Source organism: Pipistrellus hanaki, assembly GCF_964339955.1.
Source record: "Pipistrellus hanaki genome assembly, chromosome: 4".
NCBI classification, from domain to species: Eukaryota; Metazoa; Chordata; class Mammalia; order Chiroptera; family Vespertilionidae; genus Pipistrellus; species Pipistrellus hanaki.
The window spans coordinates 83,267,124-83,294,197 of record NC_140506.1 but is presented as its reverse complement, the minus strand read 5'-3'; the positions used below and the strand labels follow the sequence as shown (position 1 = coordinate 83,294,197).

Below are 27,074 nucleotides of genomic sequence, written 5' to 3'. Positions count from 1 at the left end.
GAGGGAAAGCAATGACACACGCTGTACTGATCACAATGAAACATGAACACACTACAGCCCCGCAATTCCACTTCTTAGTATCCACTTATGTGCACTAAGAGTCAGGTGAGGAAAGGCACCAAGAAACACTCTGCATATGTTAAAAACAATGGGGTAGGGCTACCTATAAAACATGAATAGACTTAAAGGCATATGTGAGTAAAAAAGCTATTTTTTTACCTTTTCTGTAAAAAAAATAAATAAAATAAAAATACCCAAAACAAACAGAAAAAAACCTCACATTTATAAACAATACTTTTTTCCTACTGGCACACACGTTCAGAAATGTATAAAAGTATCTCAAAGAATATGAAATAAAGAGCAAAAAGGACTTTATCTTTATGTGTGAAGCTTTCTTTCTTTCCCCAATGAGTATATATAAGACTTGTGTGATTAGAAATGGACTTAAATATTTAAACGATGGATAAGATGGTGTAGGAAAAGGTATATTTTTTCCTATCCACTTTTTGCTTTATTAGCGATACAATATTGGTTACATTTTAAAGTTACCAAATCATACCTAAGTAGCTAAAATATAAAGTATTAAGTACTAAACAAAAGAGAGGTTTCCGCACAAGCAGTGGTGTCTACCTCCCAGCAGTGGTGTCTTCTTTCAGAGGAGTGGCTGTCAAGGATGAAGTAGAAATGACTATGTCCCTAATGCCATGCTGGACAAGCTTTAATGCAAACCTGATGAGTTTAAAATGGCACAAACCCAAAGAAATACAGGAAGAATAAACCAAAAACTACAGAGACTGGTTGCTTTTATGACAGGGGGCAAAGAAGGAAGAATGGAAACTGGAGAACAAGAATGAGGAGGCTTGACCCTCCTCTGAGGAGACCTTTTTTATATCAGACTTTTTTATATCAGACTCTTATTTCACACCCTTCACATGCTCAAAAACTAAACAAATCATTAAATCAACCCATATGTGGGGAAACCTAATGTGGAATACAAACACAAGAAATTACACCTAACTTTATCACAAATGTACCACACTACAATGATGGGGTGAAGGCTTGGGAATAAAAAACTGAGAAACTAGAAACAGTATCTTAACTGGATACTGTAAAACTAAAGACAGAGCTAGGACTCTCAGGGCAGAGAGAAAGAAGTTATATATTAGAAGGGACCCCAACCATGAACCCTTTGGTGTCATACTGGAACCAGAGGAAATCAGTATAAACTTATGGCTTTTAACACACACAACTTCAGATATATAAAAAGATAGGGAAACTAATCCAAGATGCTCCTAAAGGCCAATAAAATAAACAATCACCACTATTTTGCAAAAGTCTTAAGGTCACCAAAGATAAGGAAAGAATGAGGAATTGTCACAGGTTGGAGAAGAGTAGGGAGAAAAAAAATAAGTAAATGTGATGTGGGACTCCAGACTGGATCAGACTGGATTTGGGAACAGAAAACAGACATTAATGAAAACACTGGCAAAATTCAAATAAGGTCTGCAGTTTAGTTAATAATACAGTATCAATGTTAATTTCTTGGTTTTCACAAATGGTTATATAACATGCTAACATTGGGGGAGGCTAGGTGAAGGTAGGGAATTAGGGAACTCTCTATTAAGGCAACTATTCTGCAAGTATAAAATTAGTTCAAAATTTAAATTTAAAAAAAAGTATGTCATAAAAGTTCAGATCCCAAAACTGTCAGAAGAAAAAGCAAGACTTAAGATAGGACATGAATTGGCAGAACCAATGGACACCACTCTCCAGGAGGGGATTGAATCTTGGTGGACAGCAATAGCTAAAAAGAGAAAAGGAAAAAAAGCAGCCAGTAAAGAAATTTACTTGATAGTCTGCCAAAGTCACCAACATGATTTATTGGATCAGAGGAATAAGAAGTGACAACTCTACCCAGAATTTGAAAGAGTCCATTCAATAATCTCTTTAATTAATAAGAATAGAGAGCTTGCCTACACAGAGCGGAACAGATTTTATCATGCCCAAGCATACTACAGTTTCAAAACTTTATTTTTTTCCACTTTGAGAAAATTATAAAAATCACACATCTATTTACGTCTCTGCATATTGTGGAAATCTTGCTGGAAAAGCAGTTTAAATTTGCCATTTCATGTGTACAAGGAGGAACTGAATTACCAGAGGAAGTTCATAGTGTAAGAATGATACAAGAAAATAACACTTCTCATCTCCATATCCAGAACATTCTCTGTTAAGAAGTCATGGCTTTTTACAATAGGGGTCTTTTGTTATTTATGAAATGGGATAATTTTGTCCAAAAGTAATGAAGCTTCAATATTTCAGTTGAGGACTCTAAATTTCTTGATTAAAAATAAATTTAGGTCTGGCCGGGTGGCTTGGTTGCTTAGAGCCAGGGTCAGCAAACTGCGGCTTGCGAGCCACATGCAGTTCTTTGGCACCTTGAGTGTGGCTCTTCCACAAAATACCATGGCCTGGGCGAGTCTATTTTGAAGTAGTGGCATTAGAAGAAGTTTAAAAAATTTGGCTCTCAAAAGAAATTTCAATCATTGTACTGTTGATATTTGCTCTGTTGACTAATGAGTTTGCCAACAACTGGGTTAGAGCATAGTTGATATACCAATAAAGGGTTCGAGTTTGATCCTCACTCAGGGGGCGTACGGGAGGCAATCAATGTTTCTCCTCCCCATTGATGTTTATCTCTCTCTCAAATTAATAAATATATCTTTGGGTGTTGGTTAAAACAATTTTTTTTTAAATAGATTCAGAAAAATGCTCTCCCATTCTTCACAAAAAAGTGTACGGCAGTGGCATAACTCTATTCAAGTAGCCAAAAATCCTATCTAACCTAATAATAGAGTAATATGCAAATTAACCATCACTCTGCTACACGAGCCACGCCCACCAGCCACGCCCACTAGCAGATCAGAGCGAGTATGTAAATTAACCCCAACCAAGATGGCAGTTAATTTGCATATGCAGAAAGAGGAAGGAGGGAAGACTGAAGACAGCATAGAAGGAAGAGAAAGGGAAAGTGGAAAGCAAGGCAGCTCTGGCTGCTGGAGGGAAGCACTGGCAGTGCATGTGGGGCAGGGCGAGGTGCGCAGTGGTGGCATGCAGCCCCAGAGGTGGCGGCAGCAAGCGCAGCTGTGGAGGCAGCGGTAGCAGAGGGTGAAAGTGGGTCGGGGCATGCGGGGCGAGGCGCGCAGCGGTGGTGGCAGCGTGCATGGATGAGGAGATGGTGGCTGTGGTGGCTGTGGGTGCGGTGGGGTGGGGCGTGCCCTGCCTGTCCCACCCGCCCCGCCCCGCCTACTGCAGCAGGAGAGGTGGGGGGTGGGAGAAGTGGGGTGGCAGGAGGGAAGCCCGCCAGAAGTCTTGCAGGAATATTCCTGCAACAGGTGCCTAGTATTGTAATAAGGAGGCAATATGAAAATTGACCCTCACGCCTTCACACAAGATGGTCACCTCCATGTGGTCAAAGATGGCCACCACAAGATGGCCAGCAGAGGAAGGTAGTTGTGGGTGATCAGGCCAGCAGAGGAGGGCAGTTGGGGGCAACTAGGCCAGCAGCAGAGGGCAGTTGGGAGAAACCAGGCTGGCAGGAGAGAGCTGTTAGGGAATCAAGCTGGCAGGGGAGCTGTTAGGCATCCATCAGGCTGGCAGGGAGCAGTTAGGCATTGATCAAGGCTGGTAGAGGAGTGGAAAAGGGGTGATCAGGCTGGCAGGCAGGTGAGTGATTAGGAGCTAGCAGTCCCAGTTTGTGAGAGGGATGTCCACCTGCCCATTTAGGCCCTATCCCACTGGTATCAGGCATAAACGGCCAGTCGGACAGCCCTCAAGGGGTCCCAGATTGGAAGAGGGTGCAGGCTGGGCTGAGAGACTGTGCAAGGGGCCTATGGTGGTTTGCAGGCTGGCCACATCCCCTGGCGACCCAAGCAAAGGCCCTGGTATCTGGGATTTATCTTTTATAATTGAAACTTTGTAGCCTTGAGCGGAGACCAGGGCAGGCCAGGAAGTTTGGCTTCCTTCATTGCCAGGGAAACCCAAGCCTCCTGCTCGGGCCGTGGCTGCAGCCATTTTTGTTGGATTTATTTACCTTCTATATTGAAACTTTGTAGCCTCGAGCAGAGGCCAAGGCAGGCCAGGGCGAGTGGGAAGCTTGGCTTCCTCCATCGCCAGAGAAACCCAAGCCTCCTGCTTGCTCTGTGGCAGTAGCCATTTTGGTTGGGTTCATTTGCATACTCGCTCCTAATTGACTGGTGGGTGTAGCTTGTGGGCGTAGCAGATTTATGGTCAATTTGCATATCTCTTTTATTATTATAGATTATCAGACTACTATAGTCTGCTTAAAACCACTTGCCTTAAATCCAATTTTTTTAATTCAATTTTTTAGTATTAAAACTTAGTATTAGGGAAAAGCACAAACATTCTGAGGCAAAAACTACTTTATTGAGACAAGTTATTAAAATTTTCAAACATTCCAGGAAGAATAAAATTCGTTTCTTCTGTTAGGAAAGAGAATATGTTTTTAACTGTAGTTTAAGATTAATAATGAAGGGTCCTGCCAAAGGCAAAGCTACACAACTCACATTCACCAAGTAACAGACTACCAGGAGCACACTCTGAAATGCTAACAAAAAAGAAAATGCCTACAGTAGGCTCAAGTATCTTATGAAACAACTAGTGGCCCACTGCACGAAATTCATGCACGGAGGGGTTCCCTCGGCCCAGCCTGATCCCTCTCCAATCAGGCACCCCTTGGGGATAACCAACAGCCAGACATTCCATATGCAATCTGAGATCATTGGCTCCTAACCACTCACTTGCCTGCCTGTCTGATTACCGCTAACTGCCTCTGCCTACCTGATTGCCCCTAACCTCTCTGCCTGCCTGCCTGATCACTCCTAACTGCCCTCCCCTGCCAACTGATCTTACCCCCAATGGTCCTCCCCTGCCAGCCTGATATCGTCCCTAACTGCCCTCCCCTGCTGGCCTGATCTTGCTCCCAACTGCTTTCCCCTGCCAGCCTGATCACCCCTAACCACCTCTGCCTCAGCCCCTGCTACCGTGGCATTGTCTGGAAAGATGTCCAGTCTAATTAGCATATTACCCTTTTATTAGTATAGATTATTACAGATTGCTTTTCCCGGGACAATTGGATAATAAGGCCTGTGCCACAGCTGCATCATCCTGTATTCATAGCCACTAGCTAAAAGTGGCTAGTGAGCACTTGAAATATGAGCAACCTGGAAACTAAATTTTCATCTTTATTTGATTTTTTTTTTAATAACAAGGATATGTTTATTGGTTTGAGAGGGGAAGGCAGAAAGAGAGGAAGAGAAACATCAACAACCAGTTTCTTCTTGTACACACCCCGACCTGAAATGAACCTAAAACCCAAGTATGTACCCTAACCGGAAATCAAACCTGAAACCTTTTGATGTATGGGAAGATGTCCAACCAATGAGCCACACTGCCAGGGCTGATTTTAATTATTTTCATTTTAAAGTGATGCTCAACACAGTCATTGGAAACTTTTTATGTATATTTACAACTTGGGTATGCAAATGATTTTTTCAACTATAAATTTTTTAAAACCTAAATAGAAATCAAGTATTTCTGATAAAAATTTAGGATCTGAATTGATATGTGTTTTTAAGTGTAAAAGTATAAAAGACTTGGTCAAAAAAAGAATATAAAATAACAATAGTTTTCATATTAATACATGTTGAAATAATTGGAACACACTGGGTTAAATAAACTATATCATTAAATTAGTTTCAGCTATTTTTCCTTAAATTTTAATTCAGCCATCAGAAAATTTTAAAATATCTACAAGGTTATGCTATATTTGGACAATGCCAGCATAATAATGATGAAAAAGCAAGATTCATTTAACTCAGGAAGAAATTTAGACTGAGATAATAAATAGAGTAACCAGTAAGTCTGAATAATGAGCAATTATCTAAGAAGGATACATAAGACAATATTTCTCAAATTTTGGGGGAGAAAACCCCTCCAACCCCCTCTCTCCTTCAGATAGAAAAAAAGGGGGGAGGAGAGGGTTTGAGGGGCTCCAGACCTTGTGGCTCTAGGAATAAAGTGCTGAGCTTCTGAAATAAATTCTCTCTCAGAGGCCTAAAGCAAGCAGTACTTTCTGTACCCACAAAGTAAGGTACCTAAAGACACTGAAAGAATAAACAGAATGCCTGAGTGAACAATGTGGAGATTTGTGAGCCAATCTCTCTAGGATCACTGAAATGAAATGGAATATCAGGTCAGGAAAAATCCTCATGAAGATCACTACTAACAAATAAATCATGACATACTTCAAAACTAAATACCACTGGATTACATCACACAGCTTTTAATCAGTATGGCTAGGAAGTCATATACCTTCCTGGGGGAATTTATCTCATTTCTTTACTCTGGGAAGTAGTGACATTCCAAAAGGCAAACTTGTAATGTGTACCTTTCATCCTGGAAAGAGTCCTCATTTTACTCTATACTCTGCCATTTTATTAACTTCTGCTTTCCCACTCTTCTTTCCAAGGTTTTGGACAAGGAAGAAAAAAGAAAATGATAGGATTATATAAAACAGGTAACAACAGCCTCTCCAATGTTACTTAGCACTTACACAGTGACTCACTCACTCACTGGATAATGACTCACGCATTTCCAATGATAAATACATTACCAAAATTAAAAAGCCTTGAAAGAAATGTAATAGATTACAGAAATGTTTATTTTTAATATATGAACCATCTTATTACTTGCAATTTCCCCTAGAAATCCAGCTTTGGAATGTATATATTTTCAAAATTCTTAATATAAAGCCAAAGCAATTATCTGGGGGGGGGAAACCTGGCATTTGGGCACCATAAATACAATATGCATATTCTGGTGTTTGCCAAAATACTGCTAAACCCTAAGTAAACATGTAAGTCCTCAGTTGTGATTTTTTTTTTTTTTCTTGTGAGTTAAGGAGGAAGAGAAATCAGTTTCAACTTCACTATTTTAGGGGAACATAAATTATAGAGTTAAATATGCACTAGCACATATACTAATATGACAGTAAACTACCCTCATACCAGCTGGTCCCATTTAACCAAAGCACAATATTAAACCGATCAATTAGAATACTTCCCTTGTATATATTTCAATTAAATTCCTTTCAATAAACTTGTTGAAGGAAGGATTTCATAAAAGAAACATATCTGCTTAGAAATGGCTTCTACACTCCCTTTTAGGCTATTCTTTATCGTCTAGCATGGAGTCACATGTTCACCCCCAAACAAACCCTTTACAAATATAAAAACAATTCTTAGCTCGCAGGCCTCCAAAAACAAGCCAAGAGCCAATGCATTTTTCAAGCTGAAGTGTCCTTCAGAGGCAACTTGGGCAAGGCTCCTTTATCTTACCGACGGGAACCTGAGAAGGGGTGACTGAGTGGATCCTGGTCATACAGGATACTTGCCACTAAAATGATTTGTAACTGTCTATTGGAACTTCTTGTTAGGAAGATACCACTGAAATCCAAGGGAAAATAAGAAAACAATGCTAACTGCCAAGTAGGAGACATAGCCAACCAGTGCAGAAGTTCCAAGAAGGGGACCAGTGGTATAGAAATGTTCATATCATGTCCACAATTTGCCAGCATCATCCTAGACAATATTTATCAATCCCATAGGCCTTCAGGTACACTTTGAAAATTAGACAGGAGATATTAGAGAAAGGTATTATATTTAAAACAGTATCATGGGCAAGGCCTGGAGGTAAAATCAGCATATTGTACCACCTGCCGCATCCCATGATTACAGCAGTAATCTCAGCTCCTCCTATATGGTATCTGACAATATTAATTTGCTATTTCTGCTATAAGAAATTACCACATATTTAGTAGCTTAGAACACCATAAGTTTATCTTACAGCTCTAGAGATCAAAAGTCCAAAATGGGCTTCACTGAAAAACAATTAAGGTGTCAGTTGGACAAGTTCCTTTAAGGAGAATCCATCTCCCTGTCTTTTCCAGCTTCTAGTTTACCTGCATTTCTTGGCTTGTGGCTCCCATACATCTTCAAAGTCAATAATGGCCAGACAAGTCCTTCCCACAGTGTACCACCACTTTGATACTACACTTTAGTTCTTGTTTCCACTTTTAAGCATCCTTCTGATTATACTGGATACTCCAGGATAAGTTCCCTTCCTCAATATCAGATGACTAGCAACCAATTCCATTTGCAACCTCAAATTACCCCTTGCCATGTAACATAACATATTCACAGGTTGTGATGATTAGAATGTGGACATCTTTGAGGAGCAATTATTCTGCCTACCAGAATCACCCTGAGTCAATCTCCTCAAAGCCTCCGTATCCTCACTGAGGTAACAGCACTGAGCAAACAGTTTCTGCTGCGAAGAGGACAGTGAAGACTGAATCATCTGGGTAAAGTGCCTGACTCATCAAAGGGCTCTGTCCACAATCAGCTGGTCATGTTCAACTTTACACAGATCAGAACTGGGTTTGTCTGCACTCGGTTGTTTCACTATAAGCTTGTGACCTTATTAGATAAGAGTTTTTCAAGATTTTTAATGTTTGTGGTTCTTCATCTAAGAGTCTTATCGCAGCTTCAAAACTAACAAAAAGAAAAAACCTAGAAGGACCAAAACACACACCACACACACACACACACACACACACACACAGGACAACTTAAAAAGGTAAAAATTATCACAAACAATTAGAAAGTAAAGATGGTACAATTAAAAAAACACACATATTTTTATTATTTCAGAGTGGAAGGGAGAGGGAGAGAGAAACATCAATGATGAGAGAGAACCATCTATCAGCTGCCTCCTGCACAACCTCCACTGGGGATCGAGCCCACTGAGCATGTGCCCTGACCAGGAATTGAACCATGACCTCCTGGTTTATACAATAGGTCAATGTTCAACCACTGAGCCATGGCAACTGTGCAAGGTGGTATAATTTTTTAGATACATGGATTCAAGGAATCCAAAATATATACAAAGATCACTAAATTTGGTTCTGAGCTTCCTGCACAACTTTTGCTTTCTCCAATCCCTTATATCTTCCTCTCTTTCTAGTTTTTAACACACTTACCTGAAGACTGACCTCTCATTATCCTGGGAAACCCTCCATACCCCTAGTGCCAACTCCTCAGAGCAGTCTTCCCTAAACTAATCAGATCAACTGACCTCCAAGATCCAACAAAGCTTGTCACAGACCTGTCACCACACTCATATTATGGGCAAGCCTACATGTTGGCCACACTAGCTGGTAGCACTATTGATGTCAGGGAACAAGTTTTATTCATCTTTATAGCTGTAATTACAGTGGATCCTCAAATGTTCGTTGAATTTGTAAGTCATGCTTCTGAATCTAACTTAAAGTGTGAGGAGGTCCATTTTTGGCCTTAGTTCTTATGTAGCAGCATTTACAAGACTTAAGAGATATGTAATAATGGGAATAAAAGCATCTCTTATGATATATGATGATAACCTTGCTAAAATAGCAAAATATTAAAAAGTCAATTTTAAGTATGGGTACCAAAAGCAAGAAATTCCTAATATGTTTATTCTAATGTGCATTAATCAGTACCCATGACAGATAGAAAATAATTTCCTTCTATTAGTAAGTATAGTGACAACTATGAGATTATCAGAGAAAACCAAGGGATCCTAGAACCATCTTCATTCATGGGCAATTGTTAAACCCAATGCCTGGTCCAAACTCTGAAGAGTTAGACCCAGGGTCCTGGCTGGTTTGGCTTAGTGAATAGAGCATAGGCCCATGGACTAAAGACTCATGGGTTCAATTCCGGTTAAGAGCACGTACCTTAGTTGCAGGCTCGAATCCTGGTTGGGGTGCATGTGGGAGGTAACCAATGTGTCTCTCTCACATCAATGTTTCTCTCTGTCTCTCCCCCACTTTTCCCTCTCTTTAAAAATCAATGGAAAAATATCCTCCGGTGAGAATTCACAACCACCACCAAAGAGTTAGACCCAGGAACCCAAGAAAATAAAGCAATTTCAACATCAATCTTGCCTAAAATGTCAGTTCTTTGTTTTTTTAAATGCCTCTAAGAATGTCACCTACAGGGTAAGAAAATCCTACCCTTCAGACCTCTTGATATTTTATAAAATTTCACAATCTAACATAAAAGTGCTCCAAAAAAGCTTTATTTATGAATAAGGATATAGAGGAGGATGCTTTTATATATATACTGATTGAATTATACCAGCAAAGCACAGCACTATCAGATGCCTCCTGATGCCATAGAGGGACCCTACACTGGAATTATAAGTTTTTTCCTATAAGCAATTCATTACAACAGTATTTCTCAAAGGGTGTTCCTTAGAAGACTCATGCCACAAAGTTCCCTTGGCAACTAAGTTTAGAAATTCATAAAGGTGTTAGAAAGGAGTGAAAATGTTGTCTTTAGTTAATAGTTTAGTGTATATTCTTTTTTTTTTTTTTTTTTATCCCCCCTACACCCTTTTTCACTTCCACCCACTCCCCTTTCTCCCCAAATCACCACATTATTATCTGTGTCCATGAGTTCTTTCTCTTTTGCCTTTTTTGCTCAATCCTCCTCCTCCCCAATTCCCCCTCCCAAAGTTGCCTGCCTGCTCTCTATGAGTCTGTCTCTATTTTGCTTGTTAGTTCAATTATAGTGTATTTTCAAGATGACACTTAAGTATCATGTGAATTTCAATTAAATTAAATAGGATTTTAGTGTCAGAGAACACTGAGAAGCCAGTGGAAAAAGATAAGGAGAAAAGAACCAGGCAGGGACACTAAACAGTTCTGCTGTGAATGATTCCCACATATTGGTCTATGGAACCTGAAAGGAGAGTGGTGGTGGTGCGAGCGGACCCAAAATGACTTAACATCCCACTACTAAAATCATTCTCACTTGAGCCCCAGTCGCCTAATGGATAAGGCATTGGCCTCCTAAAATCATTCTCACTTAAGCAAAAGTTCCCTTTATTAGTCATCCATTCAACCTCTCAGTTACAACACTGATCAAGATGTAGGAGTAGGAAGGCAAAACCTTGGTTTCAAAGCACTCAATAAATATTACGGTATCTAAACAAATTCTTTTCATTCAACCTACCCTAGAGATGCAGACAGTTCTATAGTAAGGACAGCATGAAGCATGAGAAGCAGATATGGAGTGCTAAAGGAAAAGGGAGAAGGAACACCAGTGCCCAATGGTTGGTCAAGTTATATAATACCTGGTATAGATGCTTTTAAGAAAACAGACACAATACTTAAAGCGCTTTCAGGCAGGTGGCTTTTTAATTAAGCTACAATAGACTTTGTTTATACCTGATGTATTTCACACAAATGTGACTTGGTAAAATAAGCATTTAATTCTACCCTCTCTGATAGAGCCTCCCTTCCCCCAACTGATGGACAGAGTATGACTTAAACTGCATCGGTGGCTTGGACATTCCTGAGCACCTAACCAGGCACCTTATATGGACTATACATTGAACAACCAATCAGCACCTGCCAAATACCCTAAGCCAGTGGTTGGCAAACTGCGGCTCTTGAGCCACATGCGGCTCTTTGGCCCCTTGAGTATGGCTCTTCCACAGCCTTGGTCTATTTTGAAGAAGTGGCGTTAGAAGTTTAAGTTTTAAAAATTTGACTCTCAATAGAAATTTCAATAGTTGTACTGTTGATATTTGGCTCTGTTGACTAATGAGTTTGCCGACCACTGCCCTAAGCCCTTGATTCTAAGTACCTAAGTGCATAATCATGTGCCTTATATGAAACCACCAATCAGCGCATGCAGAGTACCCTAAGCTCCATCCCTTCCCATTCCTCCCCTCAAAAGGTGTGTTCCCCTCTGCACATGGGCTACTCCCCTTTTGGGGGCAGCCCGGCAGGGGTCCTTCTCCTCTAATAAAGCCTGTAGTCCTGGTTTTTGGCCCTCTGTCTCATCTTTCATTCTTCACCCTCTCTAATTTGAGACAATCTCAAACACAGAAAAGTCAAGTGTTTTGTTTGATTTTACAGATTCTGTCAAGGGCAAACAAAGGGTAATGATCAGGCACTGTCAGTTCCCAAGCTACTGCTTTACTCCCAACAGCACTGCATCCCTATTGTAGATTGAATGAAAAGAAGAGTACCTCAATTTATTGTAAATTTTCTTTTTTAAAAGAAGTCACTAACCATAAAAGAATATAACATTTTACCAGAAAACATTTTACAGCAAATAATGAAATAAGATGAGGAAAAAATCAAGCAACCAACCAAAAATAATGATCCCCTTCTACCAAATTTTCATTAAGCATAGAAAGAAGTTTGTCCGCCAAGACCAAATGTGAAAAGATAAAAAGAGAAACAGGTGCCCAGCCAGCATGACTTAGTGGATGACCATCGATCAACCTATGAACCAGGAGGTAACGGTTCAATTTCTAATGGGGGCACATGCCTGAGTTGTAGGTACAATCCCCACTGTGGGATGTGCAGGAGGCAGCCAATCAATGATTCTCTCATCACTGATGTTTCTATCTCTCTCTCTCCCAGTCCTTTCTGCTCTGAAATAAAGAAAAATATTTAAAAAAAAAAAAAAAAAAAAAAAAAAGAGGATCAGGCCCTAACCGGTTTGGCTCAGTGGATAGAGTATCACCTGTGGACTCAAGAGTCCCAGGTTCAATTCCGGTCAAGGATATGTCCCTTGGTTGGGGGCACATCCCCAGTAGGGAGTGTGCAGAAGTCAGCTGATCAGTGTTTCTCTCTCATCAAAGTTCCTAACTCTCTATCCCTCTCCTTTCCTCTCTGTAAAAAAATTAAGAAAAAATATTTTTTTAAAAAAGGATCAGACTTTGCAGTCTCCAAAGAGTAGAGAAGTCCGAGATTGGTTTCACTCAAGTTCTTAAAACATACACAGTCTGCCAGCCCAGAAAATCATTCCACATTTTGAAATGTATAAACATTAATAAAGGATGTATAAATAAATAGATAAATAAATAAATAAATAGGTTGAATAAATGAGTAATCTGTTGTGATCCTAGAAAAGGAAGCTGAATATTATGAACATGTCAATAACTCTAAGTCAATTTATATGTTTAATATAATTCCAACCAAAATCCAGCCAAGTGCATTAACAGATATAAAAATATATTCCATAAAACACAAGAATGAGAAAGCTGAATATAGGCTTTACTTAAAATCAAGAAATGATATATTTACTATTATAAAAGGAGGTATCTAGACCAAGAGAAAACATAGAAATAGACCCAATTACAGGCAATAAAATATTTGGTGATAAAGCAGGCATCACCAAGATGAGGGTAAAAGGAAGCATTATTTTGTAAATGGTGCTAACTTATTACCCAACTAGAGGAGCAGTGCACAAAATTTATGCATGGGATGTGGGAGTGGGGAGGAGGAGGGGGTCCTCAGCCCAGCCTGCACCCTCTCCAATCTGGGACCCCTTGGGGGATGTTTGACTGCCGGTTTAGGATCTGCTGGTTTAGGACTGTCAATCCCTAGGATCAGGCCTAAACCAGTAGTCAGACATCCCTCTCACAATCCTGGACTGCTGGCTCCTAATTGCTTACCTGCCCCCACTGACCTGATTGCCCCCAACTGTTCCTCCCTGCCAGCCTAGTTGCTCTTAATTGCCCCCCACCCCACGCCAGCCTGGTTATCCCTTACTGCCCCCTCTGCCATCCTGGTTGCCCCCAACTGCCCCCTCTGCTGGCCTGGTCACCCCCAACTGCCCCCCACTGGCCTAGTCACCCCTCACTGCCCCCCTACCAGCCTAATCGCCCCCAACCCACCCCCATACCCCCGCTGGCCTAGTCAACCCTAACTGCTCCCCACCCCCCACCCCCCGCCAGCCTGGCTGCCTCTTACTGACCCCCCTGTTGGCCCAACTGCCCCCAACTGCCCCCCTCTGCCAACTTGGTCACCCCTAACTGCCCCCCCTGCCAACCTGGACACCCCCACTGCCCCCCCTCCCTGCCTACCTGGTCGCCCCATGCAACCTGCTGGTCATTTGGTTCTCTCTCACTAACCCCCCAGCCTGGACATAGGCAGCCTCTTGTGAGGGCGTGAGGGTCAATTTGTATATTATCTTTTTATTATATAGTAGGAGGTTAAGAAGGGGGAGCAGGGAGGACCAACTGTGCTCTATATTTTAAGCCAAAGTAAATTTTTTAAAAAGAAAGTGAACTAAGTAGTGATCAGGTTTTTTAAAAAATATATTTTTTAATTTGAGAAAGAGAGGGAGAGGAAAACATCAATGAGAGAGAAACATAAACACTTTGCTTCCTCCTGCAAAGCCCCCTGCTGGGGGATTGAGACAGCAATCTGGGCATGTGCCTTGACCAGGAATCCAACCAGTGACCTCATGGTGCATATGTCAATGCTCAACCACTGAGCAACACTAGCCCAGCAAAAAAACATTTTTTTAATCAAGAAAGAAAAAAATCCACAACTCAGCCAGTATGGCTCAGCAGTTGAGCAAGGACCTATTAACCAGGGAGTCAAAATTTGAGTCCCAGTCAGGGCACATGCCTGATTGCAGGCTCTATCTCCAATGTGGGACGTGTAGGAGGCAGGCAATCAATGATTCTCTCTTATCATTGTTGTTTCTATCTCTCCTTTTCCCCTCCTCTCTGAAATCAATAAAAATATATTTTTAAAAAAGAGAAGAAAACAAACCACAGCCTTGGCTCAGTTGGTTGACCATTATCTTGAGCACTGAAAGGGAGCAGGTTGGAGTCATGGTTAGGGCACATGCCCCAGGTTGAAGGTTCAGTCTCTAGTTGGGGTGCATATGGAAAGCAACCTATTGATGTTTCACTCTCTCTCTCTCAAATCAGTAAGGAAAACATATTTTAAAAAGAAAAAGAACCACAGATTTAATTACATGAAAATATATAACTGCTATATAAAAAATGATAATAAAACAGCTAGGAAAACAATAAACAGAAATATAACAAAGGATTACTGCCCACACCACCTAACAGGAAGGCAAAGCTTTATAAACTGACAAATCAACACCGAGACTGAGATCAACAAGTAAAGGACATGGGTAACTGTGATCAAATAGTTAAAACAACAAAAAGAGAAAGCAGTTAACATTAAGTGCTGAGATGGTAAGTAAAATCTCCCTAATTTCCTTATTTTAAGGTGCAAATTTATCAAACATTAGACAAATAGTATTAAAGGAATGGCAATGGTAAAGTCCCATGAAGCCAGAGCTAACAACATTCTTGAGGGCAGGAATGAGCTACCCGCCCTCTAAGCACACCCCCAGCACCCAGGCATGATGCATAATATATGGTAGATGCTCCAAATATTTGTAAACCAATGCCCTGCTAGTGTCAAGAAACAAATTTCACAGGCTATTTCTAAGACAATTTTTAAAAAATCACTGAGGCAATGGAAAGACGTGCATTTTGGTAAATGCTTTTGGTTTGTTGAACCAGAACATCTGTTTTCTACTACAACAGTCTAAACACTTCTTCAATTAAGCTCTATAGCCAAATGTTAAGTGTGTCAAATGTTCCTCAGGCCTTGTTTTGTGTATATAATCTAAACACAATACTAACCCAGAATTTGCACTTCAAGCTGTACCATTAAAAAAGAAGTGTGCATATGTTTCTCTTATTGAACAATTGCTATTAATAAATAAGTTAAAATTATTTGACTTCAAAGAGAAAGAAAAGAGGAAAAAAGCCTAGATGCCCAAAGCATGATTTACTTTAGATAGTCCTTCATAGTGCACATATTATGAAAAATCATTCCAAATTTGTCTTTTTCTTCTAAAAATGGTTTACTAAGCTAAATGGCAGATTATCCACCAAAAATGAGGTGAAAATGATTAATTAGGATGAATCTCATTTCTTGCAAAGTTCATATGCAACAGGATTTTACAAAACTAAACTAGAATCACATGGTAGGAAAGAAATGTAATAAAGCTAAGCCAGACTAGATATATTCTGAGAAGAAATTTCATGTAATCATTTGTCAAAATTAATGAATTGCCCAAAAGAGCTTCATTTTGTACCTTCCTTTGCTTAAAAACAAAAAAGAAAAAAATAGGGGTGAAAGGCTACTGAAAGGTTTTTTCAAAAAGAAGCAATATTTTGGAAACCTCTGAATGAAAAGTAATACAAGATGAACCATTAGCACATTATATAAACTAACTAGATAACTAAATATATTTCCACAATCTTGAAATATCCTTTGACTTAAATGCTACCATCACTTCAGTGAATGTCTCTAGGTTTTGCTTTCATATGTAATCTTCAGTTGAGATCTTCTTCAAAGGGCTTTACTTTTCTAAGAAGATTTTTTAAAATCTGCTTCTTAAGTTTAAATTGGTAGTATTTTGTTTTCAAAATTCAAACTCAGTCTTCTTTGTCATCTGAAGCTATGCATCTCAAAGTCTTTAAAATGTGTCAGCATGATCTCCTCTCCCAATGTCCCCGATCAAAAACATGAATACAGTAGATTCTCTATGCATAAAACCTTAAGATAATGTATATATTAAAATGGCCAGTCATGTATTAATAGTATACTATTATTATTAAAAAATAGTAATAAAGCAATCTAAGACCCAGTAGTAGAAGGATAGTTACATATTTTTGGTCAAGCTACTGGGGAAAAGATAGTACATGGCCGTTAATCTGATCACTCACTTGGCAAATAGTGACTGAGCTCCTGCTATGTACCAGACACTGGAGAAAGTATGCTAAACTGAAGAGACATGGTCCTACCTCAAAGTCTCACAGTCTGGGGAAGAAGACAGATATTAAACAAATCATCTCATAAATACCAACCATGTTAAGTACTATGAAAGAAAACAACAGGATACCCAACTGAGATCAGAGGGTGCAGAAATGATTTTTGAGGGGATTCTGAGGTATGAATAGGGGTTTGACAAATGGGGAGCTGAGCCCTAGGGATCAGGGAAGGAGGGGCCACAGTATAGGCAAAAACACTAGCACATACAAAGGCCCAAGTGTGAGGGAAAAGGGACTAGAATGAATACTAGTTAAGTGACCATTGGTCTAGTCCGGGGAAGAGCAAGGGGCTTGGACTAGTGTGCTAACAAAGGAGATGGAGACGAGAGAGCAGATGAAAATGTATTCCACAGAGAATGGACATGATGCTACAACTGATTTAAAGAAAGAACATGGAACAACATGAAAAAAAGGCCAGGATACAATGTTTAATTTAAAATGTAGGACCTCATATAATACATGATTTAGCTAAAGTGAAAAAAATACATTTGAGAATTATTAAACTGACAGTAGGCTTAAAGTGTAATGTAACATGACTTTTATACTTACAAACACTTCTTAAAGGAAATGTATTCCTAAATTATGGTACATCAACTGACAATATAGCCATTACACAGTTGGACCAGAACTTATAACTATGAACACACACAAAAAATTATGATATAATAAATTTTAAAGTACAAAACCTATAATTGCAGACAGTATGATCAAGTTACATTTTAAAAGGCTAGCCGGGACTGGTTTGGCTCAGTGGATAGAGCGTCGGCCTGCGGACTGAAAGGTCCCAGGTTCGATTCCGGTCAAGGGCATGTACCTTGGTTGCGGGCACATCCCCAGTAGGGGGTGTGCAAGAGGCAGCTGATCGATGATTCTCTCTCATCGATGTTTCTAACTCTCTGTCCCTCTCAATTCCTCTCTGTGTAAAATCAATAAAATATATATTTTAAAAGGCTAAAAAGTAAGGGACTACAGAACATAAAAGAATACAATTATGTAATACAAATACAGAGAAAAAGAATCAAGAAAATGAAAGTAATCATAAAGATAACACATGCAAAAGAAGCTATCAATATACAAACATTTTTGTTAAAGTTCTAATGTCTTACTATAAATGATTTTTACCTTTCTTTAATGAATGTAATGCTGAAGTGAAGAAGGTCACATAACCAGGAGGCTGGGGTGAACCACTGAACTCAAAGTACCCAAGTACTCCAGGCTGCAAGAACAAGAGCAGAATTAAGTGACTGAGGTATCACTAATCATTGTGCAATGGGGACATTTTAAAACAAGAAAGACATGCCATTATAAAATGACAATTGTCATTTGCTGCATTTCATTTTTTTTAAAAGCCTAATCACATGAAAAACGTTGGGATTTAGGGTGGACCTTTCCTTCCATTTAGGCAACAGGGTTAAGAGATACAATTGCAGCAGCTTTTATAGGGGGAGTTAATTCAGAGCTGAAACTTCCTTCCCTCTTCTTAAGTAGGTCTTTCCATTCTCTGTTGACAGTTTTCCTATGTCCCTGGTTCAAAATCTCACCATCAATTACAGGTACGGTTCTCACTTACTTCTGTTTGGCAACTCCAGACAAGCTATCAATTTCCTCATAATCTTTCTTAGATTTATTTCTCCCTCAAATTGCTTTCTTGAATCCCAACACCCCTTCACACTTACTAGAAATCAGGTTAAATCTGATTTGCTCCACTTGTATTCCAGGTAGTTCTTCTAGGGGCTCTTTTCTCCTCCACACCCAGAACCCTCTGCAAAGGACCCATCTCATACTCTCTTGCACCTCTATCCCCCACAAACTTATTTCTCTCTCTTCATCCTACTTCTCTAAGCTTAGGACAGAATTCCCCTCCAGTCTGCTAAACCAATGAATTATCTTCTCCAGATACATCCTGCCTTCCTGTTCAGAATAATTTCTTCCGTCTATGAAGGCCTTGTGGCACTCATTTTCTCTGGTTTTGTTCTGTAATGATTGTATCTGTCTAAAAAGCCAAACTGAGATCCCTAAGGAAAGAGTGCTGAGCTTGGAGTCAGAAGACTTAAGCTCAAGTCCAAAAGCTAAATGATCTTGGGTGAACCCTTCAAAGAGAAACCTCAGTTTCCTTATATAGCAAATGGGTCAATTTATCATAGTGTTACGGAGAAGAATGAGCTTGATGAACTATACAGCACTAGGCAAATGTAAAGAATTCTCTCTAGCCTTAAAGCATGCGACATCATGCTCTTAATAAATAATGGTGGAGCTGATTTGATCATTGGGGCAAAATCAGACCCAAAAGATAAGGTAGGAATTTCATCTGTTGGTAAAATTTAAAATCAATAATTTGTATAAAAAAAGAAAATTTCTGATCTGTAGTGGAACATACTATCTTTCAAATTCAAATCACTTGTTTACTCTCATAAAATTCAGTTTATTTATTTATTCATTTATTTATTTATTTATTTATTTATTTATTTTAAAAATATATTTTTATTGATTTCAGAGAGGAAAGGAAAGGGAGAGAGAGAAACATCAATGATGAGAGAGAATCATTTTGATCAGCTGCCTCCTGCATGCTCCACACTGGGGATTGAGCCCACAATCTGGGCATGTGTCCTGATCCAGAATCAAACTGTGACCTTCTGTTTCAACTACTGAGCCATGCCAGCCAGGCAAGATTCAATTTTAAATAAATCACTTGGTTTTTATTCTGATAGAAATTGAGATAGTCAGAATGTTGAATCCTAATACTATCTAAGAAAATCCAGCAAATAACTAACTTCTAAAACAACTGAGAACATTAGAAAGAAAAGTACGGAAAACAAATTTTCTTTTGCTAAACTCGTTCAAAATCTTTTTTTATTTTTAAATCCTCGCCCAAGAATATGTTTAGAGAGGAAGGGGGAGAAAGAGAGAAAGAACAATGATATGAAAAAGAAACATCAATCAATTACCTCATGCACCCTGCCCAGGTATTTGAAAAAACCCACAACCTCTTGGTGTATAGGACGATGTTCCAACAAACTGAGCCACCCGGTCAGGCCTCCTCCAAAATCTTTTTAACAAGCCAATCCAGAATTGGCTGAAAGAAGAACTGCATACTGTTTGGGTTTCAAAACATGCTATGATGATGTAATAAACCTTACTACCAAGAACAAAAGGAAGACAAAATCTTCAGACATTCTAGTCACCCAGTTAATGTTGTATGCAAGATCACAAAAATGAAAACTAGTGGAAACAAAATGGACTCATTTAAGATTCTTTATATTATAACCAATCTCCCAAACTGAAACCAAATGAAATAAATTAATTTAAATACCAATAAATGTTTCTTTGCTAAAAATTAAATCAGAGGAATTTCACATCATGTTATCACCAATGACTTCACAGAAGTAAACATATGGTCCATAAACACATTTATATCTACATGAATGTATGCAATTACATATATGTTTATATATAGAAATGCACACATGTACAGACATTAATGGAAGCAAAAAAGTTTTTAAACCTTAGTCTTCAAGGGAAACTGCAATAAACATTTTAAAATGTTCGAAGGTTGGAGCATTTGCAGGGGTCCTTTGTGGACATTTCTACAGGTTTATTCTTGTTGAGGGCATCGCTGCTGCAATTTTCCAAGGGGCTACAGAGCTTGGACAAAGGAGCCTATCTTCAGAAGAACTGGTACTGAACTTTTCAAGTACTTTGACCAAAGAAATTTCATAAACAATACAAAACAAATAATATCATATGCAAAATTATTTTCTTTTCATTGCCAAAAACACAGATAAGACTCAACAACTGTATGAGATTATTTAAAATTATATACCAGCTACAAAAACAAGAAAAAGACAAAATATATTTTAAGTATTATTTTTAAAATATTCACCATACTGTGACAATCTATATTAAGTTTTGAAAATTGGCCTGTTTGAGAATGTAACTTAAAATTAATATTTCTAAATAATAAATTAATATTTATCTGTTTATTTCTATTACAAATTATCACTGAAAAGTAACTAAACTGGCTCTGGTTTTGCTTAAGATCAAAACAAATTTTGCAACCATTTCCCCAAAGTTTCAGTGTCGCCTAACAGAACCTGTATTTGAAAAATGATTACAGCCGGCACCGGTTTGGCTCAGTGGTAGAGCGTCGGTCTGCGGACTGAAAGGTCCCGGGTTCGATTCCGGTCAAGGGCATGTACCTTGGTTGCGGGCACATCCCCAGTGGGGGGTGTGCAGGAGGCAGCTGGTCGATGATTCTCTCTCATCGACGTTTCTAGCTCTCTATCCCTCTCTCTTCCTCTCTGTGAAAAATCAATAAAAATATATTTTTAAAAAAAATGATTACATATTTCAGAGTTCCTTTCACAGTTCTTTCTTAAATCTGGAAAAAGGAGAGTTTGGGGAATAAAATTCATGCATATTCACATAAGTAGATTTTCTAGGTCAAGATCCCTTGTTTGCTCATCTGCAAATAAACCAGGGGCTGGTTCAAAGCACAACTGTAACCCTGCCTAATATATTTTGAGGCTTTTAGCACATAAGCCAGTCTGACACTTGGTTATATAGTTGGGGTGCAAGCCCTGCTGGTACAGAAGTTGACCCTCCTCACTCTGCTGCTTACCATAAGTAAGATCATCTGATCCCAGATTCCATCTGCAGTGTTTTATTAATCTACTCCCAGATGCTTATAGCTACCAGGTAAACAATCATGGGAACTCAACTGCAAACAGGACACTACTCAACCCCCTACACCTTGTCACATCTGTTTTCCTTTGTTATATATCTCCACTTTAAAACTCCATAAAACAGAGGCTCTCTCTTGTTCATCACCATGTTTCTAGCACAGAGCAGTCACAAAATAAACATTTGTTAATGAATGAATTGGGGATAAAAATGTGAATAAGACAATACTCCTTTATCAAGTTTACAATTTAGCAAAGGACATAACATAATAAATGCCAGATTATAATTTGACCTAGTTTGTGTTTTTAATTCCATTCCCTAACGTACAGTGTATTCAGTACCTGCTAGAATGAGGTTAAATAGACTACTTATAGGAGGCCAACAAATCCTCATGGAAGACTAAATATTTATTTCCTAAGTGAATACTATTTGCAGTTTGGCATCAATTTCAGCAAATGATGTACACAATCTCTAGTGGTGTGTTTTTATCAATGACAATTGAAGTATTTCTGCATTAATGTTAACTCACACCTAGAAAACTTAAAACTATTTAGTCCATGGTGCTATAAAACTATAAATTGACAGAAACAGTATTTATTTGCTCAACATTCAGGCTATTTTTACTAAGAAATAACAGTATAACAGCAGGCAGCAGACATTCTACTAGATGTTTCTCCAAAATACTCAGGTTTTCTGTCACCTGGCAATTTACTCAACACCATGCTTCCATCTCTAAAAGATTGCCAAGTTTTTTCCCATTCTGTTTAAATGTAAAACAATTTGGTTTACCATACTGATAAGAATAAATGACTACATACATGCAAAATCACTACTCTTAAATGGATAAATTATAAATTCATGAAGAGATTTAGAAAATATTTTGGCCACATATGTAACATAAGGATTAAATAATATTGTTGGCATTTAGTGGGTAGAATAAAAGATACAAATCAGATGATTCTGATAAAAAATAAAAAAGAGCCCACTGGCATGGTTCAGTGGTTGAACGTCAACCTATGAACCAGGAGGTCACAGTTTGATTCCTGGTCAGGGCATATGCCAGGGTTGCAGGCTCAATCCCCAGTGTGAAGTGTGCAGGTGGTAGCTGATTGATGATTCTCTCTCATCATTGATGTTTCTATCTCTCTCCCTCTCCCTTCCTCTCTGAAATAAATAAAAATATATTTATAAATAAAAAAAGAAAGAAGTATTATTGATGTAGAAGCTACTGATACCTTAAACAATTGATGCCTAAAAAATACCAAAATTATGCCCTGACCCGGAGGCTCAGATGGTTGGAGCCACCAACCCAATATGCCAAGATTGTAGGTTTGATCCCCCGCATGGGCACATACAAGAATCAATCAATGAATGCAAAAATAGCCCAAACGGTTCACAAATATTTGGATTTGAGACAAATGAACAAATTGGTGTTTCTCTCTCTCAATTCCTCTCTAAAATCAATAAATTTAAAATATACCAAAATTAGGAGAGCCATAAGACTAGTGACTTTGAGAAAGTGACATTACCATCACTCAGTCCTATCTCCTTTCCAATCAACTTAATGTCCACCAAAATAAAAATGACACTGGGCTATGCTGTCCACAAGTAATAAATCACATTTTCCTGTCTGTATCTTAAATAGGCAAGAAGGACCTCCAGGAAGAAAGATTCTACATTTAGAATAAATGAAGAAAATAAAATTTCTTAACATGGTTTACAATGAGATGACTTAAAGCTCTTGAGCTCCCTCTGTAGTATGCATTGACAAGTTCACTTAAGTTTTTCGCTAAATTCATTATTTATAAGGTAGCTATGATTTTAATGCATGTCTGGAAAGAAAATTATAGGACCTACTCTGTCTCAATATTGTGATTATCATACTCCCAGTTCTACAGAATAAATGCTAATGACCCAATTAATAATAGCAGATTGAGAGAGAACCAAGATGGTAGTATAAATACCCTGTTTCCCCGAAAATAAGTCAGTGTCTTATATTAATTTTTGCTCCCAAAGATGCGCTAGGTCTTATTTTCAGGGGATGTCTTATTTTTCCATGAAGAAGAATACAGTACACATTTATTGTTAAATGAAAATAAAGGAAATTTATTACCTATATACGGTACAGTAGTACAGTAGTTGTCAACACAAATCAGATAAACTGTGAATCCTACAGTATCAAGAATTTACTCATTTATTCAATGACATTCATATCATCATCTTCTGGAACATCATCATAACAATCCAATTCCTGAATTTCCTGGTGAATTTCTTGTGACTCCATTTCTTTCAGAATCAGTGGACCAAATCTCTCATGTTTAGCAATAGCACTGTCTTTAAATGAGTACTTCTTGTCAAGGTAGCCTGCTCACAGTGCATTTGCAATGCAACTGTCAGTGATTTTCTCCCATAAATTCTTCACCCAAGTCACAACTTCTTGCAGTTTAGGTTTCACAAAGTTTCCACGCTGATTTCTCTCCATTCTATTTTCAATGTAGTCATTAATTTCCATGTGCAAATTGTCTTTGAATGGCTTGTTTATTGCAATATCAAGAGTCTGGAGCTGAAACCAGTTTGGCTCAGTGGTAGAGCGTCAGTCTGTGGACTGAAAAGTCCCAGGTTCGATTCTGGTCAAGGGCATGTACATTGGTTGCGGGCACATCCCCGGTAGGGGGTGTGCAAGAGGCAGCTGGTCGATGTTTCTCTCTCATCGACATTTCTAGCTCTCTATCTCTCTCCCTTCCTCTCTGTAAAATATCAATAAAATATATATATATATATTTTTTTAAAAAGAGTCTGGAGATAGGCCGTCATTCCTGTGGGAATCATCTGATCTATTTTTCTTTCGTGAAGAAATGTCTTCATATCTTTAGCGCGGTGAGTGCTGGCTGCATCCCAGACTAGCAGACCTCTTTGGCTCCCTCGCATAACAAGCAGCAGCATTAAATCGACTCACTTCCTTATAACTGCTTGTGTGGCCCAGGCTTTTTCAGTTTCAAGAATAAAAATGCCCAAAATACGTTCAATCTTTTCCTTCTTGCCCTTAGAAATGATTAAAGGTGGGATTTTAGTGCCATCCAGACGAATTGCCAAAATACAGGAAACACATGCACTTTCGTAAGCAGTGGAGGGAATGTACACTAAGGAGGCACCTGGCTGTTCAATTGCTGTTTGAGATGATTTGCCCATAAACACTGCAGTTTCATCCATAGCAATCATGTTGGAAAGACTGTATTTAGAGAAGTCAGCATCATCAATAAAGGACTTGAATGCAAGTGCTCGCTTAATAACTTGAGTATCTTCTAACCTAAACAACGTTGTAGATCTTCTTAAAGACAGTTTACTTCGCTGAAGGAAATTATCCAGCCAGTGTTGTGATGCTTTGAGGTCTTCGGGGCTATGTCAAACTGTGGTGCCATTGCAAGGGCAAATTCTTGAATCTGAGTCCTATTCACAATCAAAGCCTCTGCTCTCCTGTCAACAACCCATTCACAGATCAGGTCTTCCAGCTCAGAAAATAATGATTGCCGACCTGATCCACACTTGCGCTTTTTAGCATTTCCCTTGTCCACTTGTTCAATGAGGTTACCATACTCTGCTCGCCATTTTTGGACCACTCGGATACTCAACATCTTCTCTTTGCAGAAAGCAGTAAGATTTTGGCCCCAAGAGTCTTCCACGATTCCTTTCTTGAACTCCACGGAGTAGCTTTTTCTTTTTCCATATGAATGGTCTGTCCTGGCTCAGGCTTCAGACTTTGCTAAAAATCAATCAAACAAGCTGCAGCTGGTGACAGCATGCCCCAAACCTATCAATAAAAAGCCTAAGACCGACACTAGTACAAGACTGCCTTGCTTCAAGCTTGGCCTCACCTCCTAAAAAGCAGCTCTCCCACTGTAGTCATAGATGGTCCTCACAGACAACTCGCCTTGAGGCCAACTCTTCCCAGAGACGCCAACAGCAATCAAGGCTCAACTACAAGTCTGTGAACACAGCCCACACAGGGGGCACCTAGAGTGCCCAACTCAGGTGATTGGGAGGCTGAGCCACTAGGCCCTAAAGGACACATACTACACAAGGCCACTCTACCAATTCCAGGAGACATAGTAGCTCTACCTAATACATAGAAACAGACATAGGGAAGCAGCCAAAATGCAGAGACAAAGAAACGTCACAAATGAAAAAATGGAAGCAAGCAAACTACTGGATACATAGTTCAAAACCATGGTTATAAAGTTGCTCAAGGATCTTTAATCTTAAATTTCAGGGATCTTAGTGAGAATGTCAACGACATGAAAAAGGTCCAGTCAGAAATTAAGCATACACTAAATGACATGACAATTTATAGAGATTCAATGGTAGAGAAGATTCCAAGAAGCAAATCAACAGACCTAGTTGGTGCTACCAAAGACACTAGGCCCAAATGCCCTACTTCCCAGTGTAGCTCAGGCCTATCAGCCTACCCAGGCAAAACGGGAGGCAAGATAGTGAGTAGCACGGAAATCCATTATTTTTCTACCTTAAGAGTAAAGAATTTACTCAAATGCATATCTGAGAACTACAAGCAGAACTAGATATTAATACTGCTGCTTGGGGAATCTGCTATCATTAACATATAAATAATATTTCTAACATGATTGAAAAAGCTGTTAATGATGTTCTAGTGAAAGAAATTCTTAACTAATCTACATACAATCTACATAGCACAAAAATTCAACCCATCACTATTATTAAATTCTAAATTATGAGGTCAGGATTCATATGATTTTTATCTGTATCTGGTTACTTAAGGTCCTAATTTTGTTATATCTAAGCACCATTTTTCATTTTTGCTAGTTCCTAGTGGTCTAGTGCAGTGGTCAGCAAACTCATTAGTCAAAAGAGCCAATTATAAACAGTACTACAGTTGAAATTTCTTATGAGAGCCAAATTTTTTAAACTTGAACTTCTTCTAACACCACTTCTTCAAAATAGACTGGCCCAGGCCGTGGTAGAGTCACACTCAAGGGGCAAAAGAGCCGCATGTGGCTCACGAGCTGCAGTTTGCCGACCACGGGTCTAGTAGATTCAGCACTTTCACTTGTTGTACCCAAGTATGACTTTACACTTGCTCCAAAAATTTTTTGTGAAACTATTTTTACATTTTATTGAGATTATTTTAAGCTTTATACTAGTCTCCCAAAAATAAGCTGCCCTGCACAAGCACTGAACAACCTATAAAAATATTTTATCAGGTGTTGAAATTGGCAATGGAAAAGCAGTTCAGATCTTAAAATAGTTATACACTTAAAATATAAAGGAATGTATTTTCAGTTTTGTTTTGCTTTGAAACTACAATTGACAAGAAAAACCAGATACCTCATCATAAGATGCCATAAAGCATCAAATAAAATTTTTAGAAATTTGCCGCTGTATATAAATAAGTTAATTCTTATATACTCTAAGTTAATTGTGAGACAAATTGAAAGTTTGTTAAAAATTCCCCAATAAAAAATAAAGGTTTTGCAAGCATTCTATTTTCTTAAAACTCACTTGGTCAAACCATCCCTATAATCTATTATCTCAAAAAGCATTTAATTGGGGCTTATCTATAATGT

The 27,074-nt window shown here is 38.8% G+C and overlaps 1 protein-coding gene across 4 annotated transcripts in view; it reads right to left on the bottom strand.

The window, feature by feature from the left end:
- TXNDC11 (thioredoxin domain containing 11) overlaps positions 1-27,074 on the bottom strand; it is a 70,062-nt gene that overhangs the window by 22,791 nt on the left and 20,197 nt on the right. For 3 of the 4 annotated variants that reach the window (XM_084882191.1, XM_084882194.1, XM_084882192.1), the window contains one exon: positions 17,920-18,013. In XM_084882191.1, the coding sequence (XP_084738317.1) occupies positions 17,920-18,013 (94 nt within the window). Of the gene's footprint in view, positions 1-6,469; positions 6,494-17,919; positions 18,014-27,074 lie in introns of those variants that run through there. The other variant, XM_084882193.1, reaches the window with a different exon arrangement.